Here is a 14,711-nt window from a genome sequence, read left to right as displayed (position 1 = left end):
TCGGAGCCGGGCAATTAGGCCCTCCTCCCGGCCTGCCGTGCCCGCCCTCCCCCAGCCCCCATTTAAATGATAATGAGAGACGACTCGTTCCATTTAGCCCTGCAGAAAACCCATCTCTGCTCTGCGGCCACTTCTGCAGCTGGGGGTCAAGAAGACAAAGGCCTCTTCCAGGAGCAATGCCTCCTCCTGGGGACCCTTTGCCTGAGTCCTCCCTCCGCCTGGGGCCCCTCCGTCCCCACTCCTAGCCCTTACATCACTGCCCATCCCCTTCTCCGTGGTCCAGGGAGACCGGGGCCCTGGAGGGCTACCCAGCGCCCCCACAGCGGGCCAAATCCCAGCGGGAGCTCCTGTGTGCTGCCTGCCTGGCTCATCCCCACACTGGGCCCCCGGAACACCCACCCCGGGACCTGAGCTCAGGGACCTGTCTTTTAGGCAGGATGTCGAAGGGTGTCTCCAGCCCCAGGCCAGCTTGTGCCTCGGCGGGGCCCCCTCCCCTCCGTGTGGGCCCCGTGGCTGCCTCGGCATCCAGGCAGAGAGCTGGACTGCTGGACACCCATGCCATGCCAGCCTGAGCTGACAGGCCGGTCCGCCTGGGCAGGGGAGCGCTTCCAGCTTGTTCCCTGCAGTTCCAGACCCGCTCACCGGGCCAGAGACACCCCCCCGACCTTCTTAATAGACACGTCTGTGGGAGTCACTTCCATCCCCATCCCTGCCGGCTGCCAGCCTGGCACCAACCCCGAGCCGGCCCCCAGCGGGACACAGGGCCCGCACCCCAGCACGGTCGCCTCCGCGGGCCCTGCCAGCGCCTCCCGGTTGCCCCTCATTGAAATCTCTCCTAACGGGGAGCCCTAATTAGTGACAACTCATGTTGTAATGAAGGCAGATGCTAATGTGAGCACAAAACCCTCAACTGAGACTCTGGGCCCCTAAGCAAACGGCCTGCACTGTCTGAAGGTTGGGGGCTCGTCTGGCAGTCACCCCAGGGACCCAGAAATGCTCCGGTGAGCGGCTGGGCTACTCACGTCGCTGAGCTGGTCCCGAGAACTGCTCCTCCGGGAGCTGGTGGCTTCTCGGACGCTGTCGCCGTCACTGTTGTGGTCGCCCCCTCTGGACACTGTGACCTTCATCTGGGGAACGGGGAGAGACGGGCTCAGCAAACACCCTGCAGGGTGGGGCCGGGGCGCAGCCAGGCTCGGGCTCCTCCCCCCTCCGCGACTCGGTCCCTCTGGGCCGAAACCTGGGGAGGGGGCGGCAGGGGCAGAGCCCAACATTTACAACCCACTACCGCCCATTCCTACCCAGAATGGGAAAGAAACGCCTCCGAGAGCAAAGGGCGAGCACTCAGCAGCGTAAACTGCTGCCAGCTCTGCCTGTCCTTTCCTCCCGCTGGCCCGGGGGACGACTGCAAAGAGTCCTGGATGGCGAGCGGGCCCATGGGCCGCCCTGCCCTTTTCCACTCCACCAGGGCCGGTCACGGGGCGTCAAGACAGGCCGGCGGCACCTCGCCCCCACTCCCGGCATGCACATCACTCCCGGCCCCTTCAGTCCTCACCACAACCCAAGGCGGGCGGTCAGGGCTGCAAGGTCTGCAGAGCCACTCCCCGCTCTGTGTCCCAGGGCCGTTACTCAACCTCTCTGTGCCTCAGTTCTGTCATCTGCAGAACAAAGCAAGTAGTACTCACTAGGGCAGGCGCTGCTATGTCATACATCTGCCGGAATTTCTGTAGACCTGGCGGGCCCTCCGCGCTTTGCTCCTCCTGCTGCCAGCTCTGCCTGTCCTTTCCTCCCGCTGGCCCGGGGGCAAAGAGTCCTGGATGGCGAGCGGGCCCATGGGCCGCCCTGCCCTTTTCCACTCCACCAGGGCCGGTCACGGGGCGTCAAGACAGGCCGGCGGCACCTCGCCCCCACTCCCGGCATGCACATCACTCCCGGCCCCTTCAGTCCTCACCACAACCCAAGGCGGGCGGTCAGGGCTGCAAGGTCTGCAGAGCCACTCCCCGCTCTGTGTCCCAGGGCCGTTACTCAACCTCTCTGTGCCTCAGTTCTGTCATCTGCAGAACAAAGCAAGTAGTACTCACTAGGGCAGGCGCTGCTATGTCATACATCTGCCGGAATTTCTGTAGACCTGGCGGGCCCTCCGCGCTTTGCTCCTCACACAAAAGCCCTGTTAGATGCTTTGTGCCCACTTTACAGAGGAGCAAACCAAGGCCTAGAGAGGTTAAGTGACAGTGTGGAAAGTGGACCCAGAATCCTGCTTGCATCTTTCTCTTTACTCGGAAATAGTTCCAAACCTCACAAAACTGCGGGGCAGGGATGCACGTCACAGCCCCAGACCTCCACCCTCCCAGGCCCAGGAAGTCACCACCCCTGAACCAGGCCAGCCTCCACCCACGTCTTGCCAGCTCCTGGTGCCCTCCCGGCAGGACCCGCTGCGCTCGGCCATCCCACCACCTCCCGGTCTCTCCAGCCTCCCTGTGTTGGAACACTCCCACAGCTTCGTCTGGACGTGCACTGACAGCCCCGACCTTGGTCTGCGTGTCCGGCGTCTCCTAGCAGCAGACCGAGGCCGTGGTTTTCGGCCTGCGCGCTGCCTAGCACCCGGTGACCCCTGCTCCAGGGGCTGCCACCGTGGGGCAGCTTGGGGGGCGTGCAGGGCGTGCGAACGTCCTGCCCTCCTCTCCACCCCCCGGCCTCCCAGCCCAGCGCACAAGCTCGCGGAGCTCAGGAGTGCTCAGAACCTGCGCCACGACCAGGGTCAGGCAGGCCCAGTCCTCCACACCCAGCCAATTTGTCATAAGCATCCTTCAGCCCCAGAGACCCCAGCCGGGGCAGAAGGTCAGGACGGGTCAGCAAGGTGCGCCAGCTATGCTCTGGAATATTCTCGAGTCCCCAGGAAACCCCCTTATGGCCTGAGCCCTTCTTCCTGCAGACCCCAGGGTGGGCTCGGCCAGAAGCCTCTCTCGAGGCAGCCCCTCAGAGCCCCTGCTCCCCAGGGCCAATCTAAGCCCTGAGATGGGGTACCACTCCCCAAAGCCACAGGCCCCTACATTGTGTGGCCAGCAGAGTGTAATGACAAAACATAGAACCAGTGTCCATCCACAGCCCGGGCCCCGGGTGCAAGGACCCAGGGGAGGGCAAGCCCTTTTGGGAAGCTGGAAGAGCCACACCCGGGGGCAGCCCAGGCCTCAATACCACCGTCGCTCCCCATGGCCGGCCCAGGGTGGGGTTCCAGTCCTAGCCCAGGCAGGAGCACCCCCTCGTGAGCCCCTGGCACCCCAGCCTCACTAGCTCCATCGTGCTCAGCCAAGCGGTGAATGCACAGCCCCGGGGCCAGCGCCGCCTCTTCTGACTGTGCTGGAGCCTGTTCCCTCGCCTGTGAAATGGGAGTGCCGACAGAGCCCTTCGCAGGCACTATGGGAGTAAGAGGTTCTGTTTGTGAGCCGGAACGCTCCCCCAGCACCGAGGAGCCACCAGGTGTCCCTGTTGCCCCCAGTGGGCTCTAACTGCCCCGCAGGGATGGGCCTTTCTTGCCTCTGGACCCCGTGACAGGTCTCACCAAAAGGAGGGAATATGGGAGCCTGGGGGACCTTCCTCACTGCCTTGCTGGCTGGGAGCCTCTGCAAGAAAACAAAGGCCCTAGTGCAGTGCTTTTCCCCGGACCAGCAGCAGCAGAGGACCCGGGAGCTTGTTAGCACTGCAAGTACGCACTTTCAGGCCCCACCCCAGACTTGCTGTGCCATCAGGCCCTCCGGGGGATTCTGCTGCGGCTCCAGCTGGGACTCACAGCTCTGATCATTAGTAATCGCCCCCATGAGCCCACACTCACTGCCGGCGGACAGTACTTGGGGTTGGGCTCGGAGCAGGGCCCCTGCCCAAGAAGAAGAGGGCTGGACCCAGAGACACTGCAAGGACAGGAAAGGCCTGGTGCAAGGACAGGAAAGGCCTGGCGCAGGGCCGCTGCGTGTAGTTGCGCAGGTCGCTCACTGCACAAGGACACCCATCGAAGCGGGAGGGGAAGCAGAGGCTGAGGAACAGCCTCCACACAGCTGAAATGTGAGGAGGGAGGGTGCCGCATTCCACTTCACATATCCACACAGGTTGTCTCCTCTCCAAGCTGGGCCTCAGAGTGGAAGCCTTATCCCGACTCCTCGGCGGTGCCCTGCAGAGGGGGGCAGGCTGGGGTCTGTCATCCTTCCTCAGGCAGTCGGTTTTAGCTCTGAAAGCCCCATTTCCCAGAAAATCCTCTAAAACTGAGTCCTGTGCCATGGGAACCCCCCCAACCCTGGACTGAGATGGCTGGTCTCCTTCTCTTCCTAGGCCAGGACCCCAAACAGCCCAAGCTGGGGTCTGGCTGTCCTGTAGCCCTGTCTGCTTCCTAGCGGCTCAGAAATGCTGCTAGCCAGCTATGCCAGAAGGCCAGGGAAGCCATGCCTCCATTTCGAGCTGGAGCTGGAGAGAGAAGATCAGATTCCCTGGGCGGGCACTGATTGTCCCGGGAGGGCAGCTGGGAGCCCCTGTGCCTGTGCCCACCCCTGGGCCTGTGGTCTACCCTCTGCCCATGCATCCGTCCTCTATCCACCCTTCCTCCCTTCCACCTGTCCACCCATCTAGCCATCCACCCACTCGTCCATCCACCCAGTCGGCCATCCGTCCATCCATCCATCCACCACCCATCCACCTATCTATCCATCTATCCATTCACCCACCCGTCGTCCACCCACCCACCCATCCACCCGCCCAAGGCTTACTGAGCGCCTATGAGCTGGCTCCATTCTGGGCAAGGAACACAGACAGACACAAGCCCCCGCCCTCCTGAAGCCCACAAAGAGGCCAGCACACGGTCGGCAGACGGCCACACGTGCTTTGGAAGGACAACAGCAGAGAAGAGCAAAGAAGGGTCCCCAGGGAGGGCCTCACTGGAAGGTGACACTTCTGAAAGGTGAGGAGGTGGGTCACGAGGCTATCGGGAAGGGCAGGGGGACAGCACTGCTGGAGCAGTGAGGCTCCCTGGGGGAGAGGAGAGCCCGAAGGGGGAGCACCGGCGCTTTCCGCGAGGTGTGCAAGGTGCCTGAACACGTAACAATCGGCTCGTGCAAGGTGGCACACCACCAGAACATGTCCTCAGGCTGGCGGGGCCGGGACTCCCCCTTAGACGGGTGGATATGTGGAAGCAGGGCATTGCTCTCCAGCTGGCAGGGTCAGGTCACGGCCCTCAGAAGGGTGGGGAGAGGACACTTCCCTCAGACCAGCAGGGTTAGGGACACCACCCTCAGACTGAGGCTCCCCAGGAGCTCCTGGGGTCCTGGGCTTTCTGGCCAGCAGGGCTCCCCCCGCCGCCCTGGGTTCTGTGGCACATCCCAGGAGGAAGCGTCTGTCTCCCGGGCCGGCCGCCAAGCGCACTTGGCCGCCAAGAGGCAGCATGTGGTTCCACTTGGTGGTCAGACCCCCAGAGTGTGAGGGATGGGCGGCCAGCCCAGGGGGTGCGGCTGAGAAGGGGCTCAAGAGGTGGGACCCTGCGGTGTCCTCAGGCTGCCCCTCAAGCCGCACACCAGGTGGCTTCCCCCCGGGGGGGGGAGGGGAAAGGGCCTGGGGTGCCCTGGGGCTGGCTGGGGGCGCCCGGCACCCCTCTCTCCAGCAGCGACCAGCCTCGCCGGGACTCCAGGCCCTTCACAGACCGGCGCCTACCAGAGCGCACAGGTACGAGGGCGACTGAGAGCCCCTGCGCGGCCCTGCGTGAACTCGACCCGGCCCCTCCTGCCCGCATCCTGACCATCGCCCGCCTGCTTCTGACACCTGCCCGGTGCCCGGCACGCACACCACCCGCCGAGACCCTTGGCCGAAGCGGGGCGCACACAGGGCCCCCGCGACCCCCAGAGCCCTGCGTGCAGACGGAGCAGAGGCGCCCTCCCTCCGCACGCCCGACTGCTGCGCGCACGCACACGCCGCCTCCGGCGACGGCGGGGTGGCGGCCCTGGAGCTGTGCAGTGCACAACGCGGACAGCCACACGCGACGGCCCCTGCAGGAGCTCACGCCCCACCAGACGGTTCTGCCCGCACACGAGCATCAGCCCGTGGAGCTCTCAGGAGTGCACACGAGCACACACACATTCTCAGGGGCTCTGGGCGAGGCACGGGGGTGGCAGGTGCCCTCTGACCCACGGCTGCTCTGCACTGGCCTCCAGGATAAGGAGAGACCCGCTCGGCCTCCACACCTGCAGGCCTGCGAGGGGAAGGGGTGTAGGATGGCCTAGCGCAGACCCCGGGGAACGCTGAGATGGGGGCTGCGGCTGAGGCCACCCAGAGTCTCCTTCAAACCAGTCGGGGGACAGGCTCTGGGGGGTGGGCCAAGGGTCAGACACATCCCAGCGAGAAGGGAGTCAGGAACAGTGCCCCCACGGCCAACGCCACGACGCCCCTGCAGAAACCGAGCACAGGCTCCCGACAGCCCAGGCACCCCATCCCGTGTCCGCTCAGCAAACATGCACAAACACGCAGTGCACACACCCGGCCTCTCCGTGCCGGGGCCACGTGGCAACCCAGGCCTGCGGCGGAGGCCCCTCCTCCTTCACTGCCCACTCCTCCCAGCACCCCAGTTTCCTCTCGGGGACCACCCCCGTGCAAACCAAGCGCTCCTGGGCCTCCTCAGGGATTGGACACCGTGGGTCTGGGTCTCAGAGACCTTCCTGGGCCCTCAAGGGCGAGCGGGCAGCCACAGGTCAAGCCCACGGCCCCGAGTGGCCCCCGCGGGCTGGACTGGGAGGCCGAGCTGCGTTCACCCGTGAGAACCGTCTGCCTTCTCGCCCCACTCGCGGCCCCTGCTCGTTCCAGCCGATCCCCAGTGTCCAGTGCGTTCTGTGGGCTCCGAAGCCTTCCATGACCCCTCGGAGCAGTGCCCGGCACAGCTAAGTGGGGGGCGACAGCCTGTCCGGTCCACCGGAAGCCTGCACTGCAGCGGGGTCCGAGGCCCAGACTGTGCCGGGGATGGGGCCCCCTTCCCCATGGTGCCCCTCCCCCAGCCCCTCTATCACCGCCGCTACCTCAGTGCCCCAGGGCTGTAAACCCAAAGCTCTGCCCAGGAAGCCCCTTGCCGCCTGACTGCTTGCTCTGTACCCCGTTCCCTGTCGCTCAGGGGCCGCCTGACCCCACTGAACCTGCACCCCGCCCCGCCTGGCACGTGACAGCAGTGAGGACGTCACATACTTTACTCTGTTCAGCCCCCCGCCCCCCGGCCCCGCCCTCCGAGCGCCACATCTGTGCTCCACCTCCCACTCTGGGGAGCCCGGGCTTCGGGCAGGGCCACAGAGCAAGGCTGGCCCAGGGAGGGGCCCTTCTCACAGACTGTGCAAACCCACCCACGCGGGGGCTGGTGGGCGGGTCAGTCGCTGGGGTGGGCGAGGAAGGCCAGGGCCCCCGCCCCACCCGACGAGGCGGCCCGCGCGGCCTCTCCTCCGCATGCGCACAGCACACCCCCCGGCTCCGCGTGAGGACGGTCACCCCAAGTGCAGCGTCGCAGGCTGGCATCCGCGCCTGACAGCAGCGCCTGCTGGTGAAACGTGCTACTGCAGCTGCCGGGTGGCCCGGGGAAGGGGCGGGGAGGGGGGCGGTCCTCCGGGCGGAACCGTGGAGTCAGCCCTACGGAGCCCCGGCTCTGGGCGTGGGCCCTGCTTCTCCCAGGAAGCCTTCCCGATGCTCCCTCCGCTCCTGCGTCACCAGGCGTCCCTCTGAGAGTGAAGCAGGGTCGCCGGACCGCGAGTGCCCAACAGGCAGGGGCCGTCCCGAGTCCCCATTACCTGGCATGGGGCCCGGCGCAGCGCAGAGGGGTCCCACGGCCAGCACAGGGTCAGGGAGCGAGCTGCTGCCCTCCGAGGCTGGCCACCCCTCCGCTGCTCCACACCCTTCCCCTGGGACTCGGCCGGGGGGACGGCTGGACGGACGGGGGACGGCTGGACGGACGGACAGACGGGGGATGCCGGCAGGCTCTGGGAGCGCGACATAAGCAAGTGCGCGTGGCTGTCCGCGACACCCTGCCTGCGCCTGAGTGTGGCCCCTCTTGCTGGGGGACGGGGGTGGTGTGCCGTGTCCTGCCCCCCGTCGCGCCGGTGGGCTCTGGGCGTGTGTGCCACCAGAGCAGCGTCCTCTGGGCTCCCCCTCACCTCCACTCTTCGGCTGAGCCACTCAGCCTGCTCCATTGCCGTCCCCATCTGCCTGCTGAGTCAAGCCACGAGCGCCTCCCCGCAGCTGCCCAGACCTCCTCCAGCGTGAATTTTGAAAAACATAACTCAGCTCACGTCACTGCGCAGCTTAAAACCCCCCAGTGGCCCCTCTGTGGGCGAGTGGCATTCACACTTGCCCAGGCCCTGCGCCACCCCCATCCCAGGGCACTGGCCAGCTGGCTCCTTGTCACGGGCCTCGGCTCGGGTCACCTCCTGGGTGAGGCCGCCCCGGTCCCCCGGTCTAAAGGCAGGCCTGTTGTCACCCCCAAATCTCCCCACTCCTGTCACGCCTGTCTGGAACTCCCCGAGGCATTCCCGGGCCCAGATGGGGACTGACAACAGAGCGCAAAGAAGTACACGCCGAACGGGCTGTGACAGCACGGCGGGCCGGGGACGTGGGCTGGTGGCCGGCTGCGCCCCAGGCGTCCACTCCCCTCCACCCTCCTCCCAACGGCGCCCCTCGGCAAGTACCCCATGCTCCGTCCGCGTGAGGGTCCTGTGTGGGGTGGGGGCCCGTGTCGCAGGCCGCCTCGGCACCCAGCCTGCTGCTTCCTAGGCTGCAGGCCCCGGGCACAGGCGCCAAAGCCGCGGAAAGGCCACGCACTCTGCCCTTAGGCCCTGCCAGGCCGCCGGATTCCCCCCGCAGGATGGGGCCAGGGGAGCCTGCCAAGGAGGCCAAAGCTGAGCCTCGCCCGGCCAGGCCTCACCCAGGAGGCGGGAGGAACCCTTCTACAGGGAATATCGATAAAGCAGTAACCACAATGAGAGCAGCAGACAAGCGTATCTAGCACGGACCGTGCAGGCCAACTCAGTTTTTCATCTCAGCAGCCTGAGGCGCATGCAGGATTGACAGCCCCACTTTACACATGAGGAAACAGGCCATCTGAAAGGAGGAGTCCTTGTCTGGGGCCACCGCAGAGCCCGGGCCCCTGACCCTGGAACTGCACCTCCGCGTGTGTGGTCCCAGCCAGGCTGGCGCAGAGCTGGGGGGGGGGAGGGGGAGAGGGTGAAGAGCGACCCAGGAAAGCCCCCCGCGGCTGCCCCTCCCCACAAGCTGCAGCCCAGGCCTCAGAACGGGTGGAGGTGGGAGAAACCATCCGCATTAAAGGAGCCAGGCATTTACAGCAGCTAGCCAGGACCCAGAATGGTTCTGACTTTAAACTGACTCACCGAAAACCCTTAGGGAGGGGTGTCATCACCCCACTGTACAGATGAGAAAACGGAGGCACCGAGGGGCAGTCGCCTGCCCGAGGCCACACGCTAGCGGGTGTCAGAGCTTATCCCCACTCACCACAATGCTCATCTGCCAGAGGCCAAGTGTGGGGGGGGCGCGGAGGGGGGGGGGGGGGAGGGGGAGAGGATGAAGAGCGACCCAGGAAAGCCCCCCGCGGCTGCCCCTCCCCACAAGCTGCAGCCCAGGCCTCAGAACGGGTGGAGGTGGGAGAAACCATCCGCATTAAAGGAGCCAGGCATTTACAGCAGCTAGCCAGGACCCAGAATGGTTCTGACTTTAAACTGACTCACCGAAAACCCTTAGGGAGGGGTGTCATCACCCCACTGTACAGATGAGAAAACGGAGGCACCGAGGGGCAGTCGCCTGCCCGAGGCCACACGCTAGCGGGTGTCAGAGCTTATCCCCACTCACCACAATGCTCATCTGCCAGAGGCCAAGTGTGAATCTCCTGGAAAGCCTCTACCCGGCCCGCTCTGCAAACTGTCTTGTAAGTGATCAGAAAACCCCTAAACAAACTGGCAAACAAATCTGGGCCCCGCCGACAGGTGCAATGGCGAGGAGCACGGACGGGCCAACGTGGAGTGCGCCCAGAACTCTGTGACCCTCCGTCTCGCCCTCTCGGCCCAGGCCTCTGCCAGCCTCGGGGCTCCCAGGCCTGGTGGAGCGGGGCAGGTGAGAAACGGGCCATCACCACCCTGCAGAAGGGTGAGCTGAAGAGAGGGCCACGGGGGACTTCCCTGGTGGTCCAGCGGTTAAGAATCCGCCTTCCAGCGCAGGGGACGCGGGCTGCATTCCTGTTCGGGGAACTAAGACCCCATGTGCCGCGGGGCAACTAAGCCCGAGCACCGCAACTAGAGAAGCCCACGTGCTGCAACGAAGGCCCAGCACAGTCAAAATAAAAATTAAAAAAAAAAAAGCGGGAGAGGGGCACGGGCACAGGGGAGGGAGGGCGTGCGCAGAGGGGTGGGCGGTGCGGGACCCGAGCCACAGGGTGAGTGAGAGCTTGAGAGCTGGGAGGCAGGCTGCGGGGGGAGGAGGTGGAGCTCAGGCCACATCCAGGAGCCAGGACTTCCCGGGGGTGGAGGGGACCTTCCAGAATGCTTTCAGCAAGGGAAGGGCATGCTCAAATGAGCTCCTGAGCGCAACCTCACTGCCCGCAGACAGGCAGGGAGACGGGGGCCGGCCAGCTGCTGCTGTCTTCCACGGAAAGGTCAGGGTCAAAGGCAGAGACTCGGGAGCCAAGCCACCTGGTTTGAATTCTGGCTCAGCCACTTTTCCTGCTTGTCTTGGGCAAGTTACAGAGGTACTTCCTCGTGTTGTTATTGCTGTTGTTGCTTGTTTTTTGCTTCAGTGCCCTCATCTGAAAATGGCACTGGCAACACGCTGCCTCACAGGCGTGGTCGATGAACACACAGCCCCTGGGCCGACTGTGAGGTCAGCTTCTCTTTGCTGGTGAGATGGTGGCGGGCTGGCCGTGACGGCTAGGCTCGGCATCCGGTGACAGAGTCAATTTCTTTAACAGGTACAGGCCTATTCAGATCACCTATTTCATCTTATGTCGGTTTTGGCAAGCGGTATTTTTCAAAAAATTTGTTCATTTCACCTAAGTTGTTCAGTTACTGGAATAAAATTGTTTCTGTGCCATCCCTTCCACGTCTGTAGCACCTGCAGTGGTATTACCTTTTGCGCTCCTAACATTGGTAATCTGTGTTCTTTTTTGCTTGATCAATCTAACTAGGGAGTTCTCAATTTTTTTTTTTTTTGCGGTACGCGGGCCTCTCACTGTTGCGGCCTCTCCCGTTGCGGAGCACAGGCTCCGGACGCGCAGGCTCAGCGGCCATGGCTCACGGGCCCAGCCGCTCCGCGGCACGTGGGATCCTCCCGGACCGGGGCACGAACCCGTGTCCCCTGCATCGGCAGGCGGACTCTCAACCACTGCGCCACCAGGGAAGCCCAGGAGTTCTCAATTTTGTTGATGTTTTCCAAGAAACAATTTTTGGTTTTCTCTATTGTTTGCTTTCCGGTTCACCAATTACGCTCTCATTTGTATTCGCCCCTTTCTTCTTTAGGATACTTTCCTCTTCTCTTTCTAGCTTCTTCAGGTCACTGATCTTGAATGAGTCTTCTTTTCTAACACGAGCACTGAAGCTGGAGGTCTCACTCCGAACACTGCTTTAGCCGCACCCCACACATTCTATATGGTGAATTTTTGTTTCCATTTGAGTTTTCTAATGAAACCCTGCTCAGAAGGACAGTTAGGAGGCAGCAGCAAAGGACTGGCCTGGGTAGGGGAGCGAGCAGTGGGGGACGGCTCCCCACTTCTGGCCCAATCACCGGGGCAGACGCAAGGCTCCCCAATGAAGTGCGGGGAGGCTTTAGAGCTGTGTTCTGGCTTGTCCTCGCTCAGGGCGGGGGCTGTGGCATCTGATCGCAGGGTCTCGGCCCTGGATACACAGGCCTGGTGCTCAAGGGGAGGTTCTAGGATGACACGCGCTCGGCTTTGCGGCCCGGTGGTGAGGGGTCAAACCAAGGCTGGCTGAGCGAGAGAATGAGGAAAGCAACAAGAGGAGCAAGTGTGGGGGAAAGTGAACTTGGGAAGGTCGCCTCCCCGCCCTGCCGGCTCTGAGGCACGCTGGGCCAGTCTGAGGCCAGTCTCAACTGAGAAGGGCTGCATAAGGGCAGAGTAAGATACACGCTTCCTTTCCAAGACTTGGTACAAAAATACATTGGACTATCCCATTGATAATTTTCACACTGACTACATATTGAAACGATACTACTTAGAATATAGCCGTCCCTCGGTGTCCGTGGGGGACTGGTTCCAGGAGCCCCCTGCAGATACCGAAATCACAGTTGCTCAGGTCCCTCGTATAAAATGATGTAGCCCAGTCAGCCCCCTGCGTCCGCGGATACACAGAGCTGACGGTACGTGGATTTAAAATATATTAGGGTTAATTTTGTCTCTTCTCTTCATACTTGTAATGTGGGTCCTATTACAGTCCTATCAAAGAGTGCTGCTCCAAGCTTCACCTGCAGGGTCAGGACCTGCCTTTTGACAAGGCCCCTGGGACCCCTCCAGGGGTTTGGGCGGTGCACCCCTCAGTCTCAAGCTCCCCAGTCCCACCCCTGGGATAGGTTTCTTGCCAAGCCCCCCAGGTAAGGGCAGGTGTCTGGACACGGACACCATCTTCCTTAGACACCACCACCCCCACTCTGACGAGCTGCTAGGGGCGTCTTGCGGTCAATGCAGCCCCTGGCTGGGGGGAGGCGGGCCAGCCAGACGTCTGTCTGTGCACACCAGACACACGCTTGCCTCTCCTAACACACTGGGAGACTGAGTCACGTTCCACGTCTGCTGGGACAGAGGCTTCACGGGGCGCGGGTGATCTGCTTCAGTCGGGACGCATCCTCAGTGTCGGCCCCTTAGCTGCCGACGTCCTCGTGCGGGGAGCGGCCGGTCCAGGGGCCTGTCCTCCCCAGAGTGTCTCCCACGTGAAGGAGCAGACCTTGTTGGGCGTGACCAGGCGTTCACGCGTGGAGCACCTCCGTGCTCAGAAGAGGCGCGTGCACACGCGCACACGCGGAAGGCCTGCGCACGGCAGCACACAAGCCGTCCTCCCCGGGAAGCTGCCAGCCTGGACTGGGTGTCCCAGGTGGATGCGGGAGTGGCGTGCGGCCCCCTTCGAGGGCCAGGGACTGACTCACCGGGGGTCGCCCACGCTCACCCCCTGGGGCCGCCCTGCCGCCCCCGGGTGGATCCCCAGGCGTCTCCTTGGTAAGCACCCGCACACTACACCCCGCCTATGGCCGCTTTGGGATGGGCCACCTGGTCACCCCTCCCTCCTCAGCCTGGCGGCAAATCACAACCACCACTGCCCTTGCCTATCACAGGTTTAACAGGGACCAGGCGCCGAGTCAGGGGCTCCTGCCCAGAAGGTGCCTGTCCCCTCCCCACGGCCCAGTCTGCAGAAGGGGAGGTGGGCCGCAGGGCCGGAGGAGAGGTCCCAGTAGAGCACTGTGCCCAGGCTCTGGTCTCCGTCCGAGGGCTCCCTGGGGCAGCATGGGGCCTCCCCCAGAGCCCCACGACACCCCCAAAGACTCACTCCAGCCCCACCCATCAGGCTGGGCTGCCCTACTCTCCCTGTGACGGGGTGGGCCACACCCCACACCCCTGACCTCGGGGCCAGGTCAATTGCCAGGGCCCCAACCTCTGCCACCAGGCCGTGCAGAGCCCACACAGCTGTGTCCTTTGGCCAACAAGGTGAGTCATCAAATTAGAATTGGCCACCAAAGTTTCAAAAATCACTGAATCCACAGAAAAACCCAGGTTTCCAGTTGTTCGCAGAAACAAAGATCTGGCCACACTGGACCTATATTTTCTCATGGCAACACGGGTCCCCCAGGACACGACACACGCAGCCCAGTCCCCTCCGTGGCCAGCGGGTGCCTCGCCAAAGTGCACGTCCCTCAGGGTCCCAGCACTTTGAACCTGAGGCCAGCCGCGGCCGTGCGGAGCCCCGTAGGGGTTAGAGGGCCCCTGCAGGTTCAGGCGGAAGCCAAGCCCCTTCCTCAGCCGCGATCACACAGGGAACAGCCCCACCCCAGGCACCTCGGAGCTCCCCCACGGCCGGGGCCCTTCCGGAGGGGAAGGAGGGGGGCGGCCCCAGCCGTGGCGTCCCTGTGGGCTCAGCCCTCTTTCCCCACCCCCTTCTGCCATCAGAGATGGTGCCCCGACAGTCCTGTCTCCCCACTAAGTGGCACCCAAGCACTGCAGCCAACATGCCCAGAGCAGAACGGCCTAGAAAGGCAGCAGCTGCACCCGTCCACTCCTGGCCTGCCCGTGCCACGCCCAGACGAGAGCACGGGGCCGGGGGCATGGGCGGTGCAGACATGCCCACGCTGCCCCTCGGGTTGGGAGTTCAGGGCAGTGGAAGGGAGGGGGTGGCCTGAAGCCTGGCCACCCTCAGTGCATGACGACAGGGAACAGTGGGAACGAACGTAAAGGGTCAACAACAAGACCTCAGAAGCGCCTTCAGTGGCATCTAGAAAAAGACCCCTTCCAGAGCCAGGGCTCCAAAACAGGACAGGTGGAGCTGGTCCATCACGGAGGCTGCCAGGGAGGCCTGGAGGGTGATTACGGCGAGCTGAGTCCCCCCAAGCCCACACCACGTGACGCAGTGAGCCAGGTCCAGGCCAGGCACCCCCTCCCCTGGCTGCTCTCCCGCAGCTCAGCTGGAATGGAATGAACGACAGGCAAGTCCAGA

At 63.9% G+C, this 14,711-nt stretch overlaps 1 protein-coding gene across 2 annotated transcripts in view; it reads right to left on the bottom strand.

The window, feature by feature from the left end:
- Positions 1-14,711, bottom strand: part of FBRSL1 (fibrosin like 1) — a 93,362-nt gene that overhangs the window by 58,959 nt on the left and 19,692 nt on the right. For both annotated transcript variants that reach the window (XM_055080552.1, XM_055080553.1), the window contains exon 3: positions 1,023-1,127. In XM_055080552.1, the coding sequence (XP_054936527.1) occupies positions 1,023-1,127 (105 nt within the window). The remainder of the gene's footprint in view (positions 1-1,022; positions 1,128-14,711) is intronic.

The sequence above is a fragment of the Physeter macrocephalus genome, chromosome 19 (genome assembly GCF_002837175.3).
Source record: "Physeter macrocephalus isolate SW-GA chromosome 19, ASM283717v5, whole genome shotgun sequence".
Taxonomy (NCBI): domain Eukaryota; kingdom Metazoa; phylum Chordata; class Mammalia; order Artiodactyla; family Physeteridae; genus Physeter; species Physeter macrocephalus.
The sequence above is the reverse complement of the archived record's forward strand: the minus strand, read 5'-3'. Positions and strand labels throughout refer to the sequence as shown.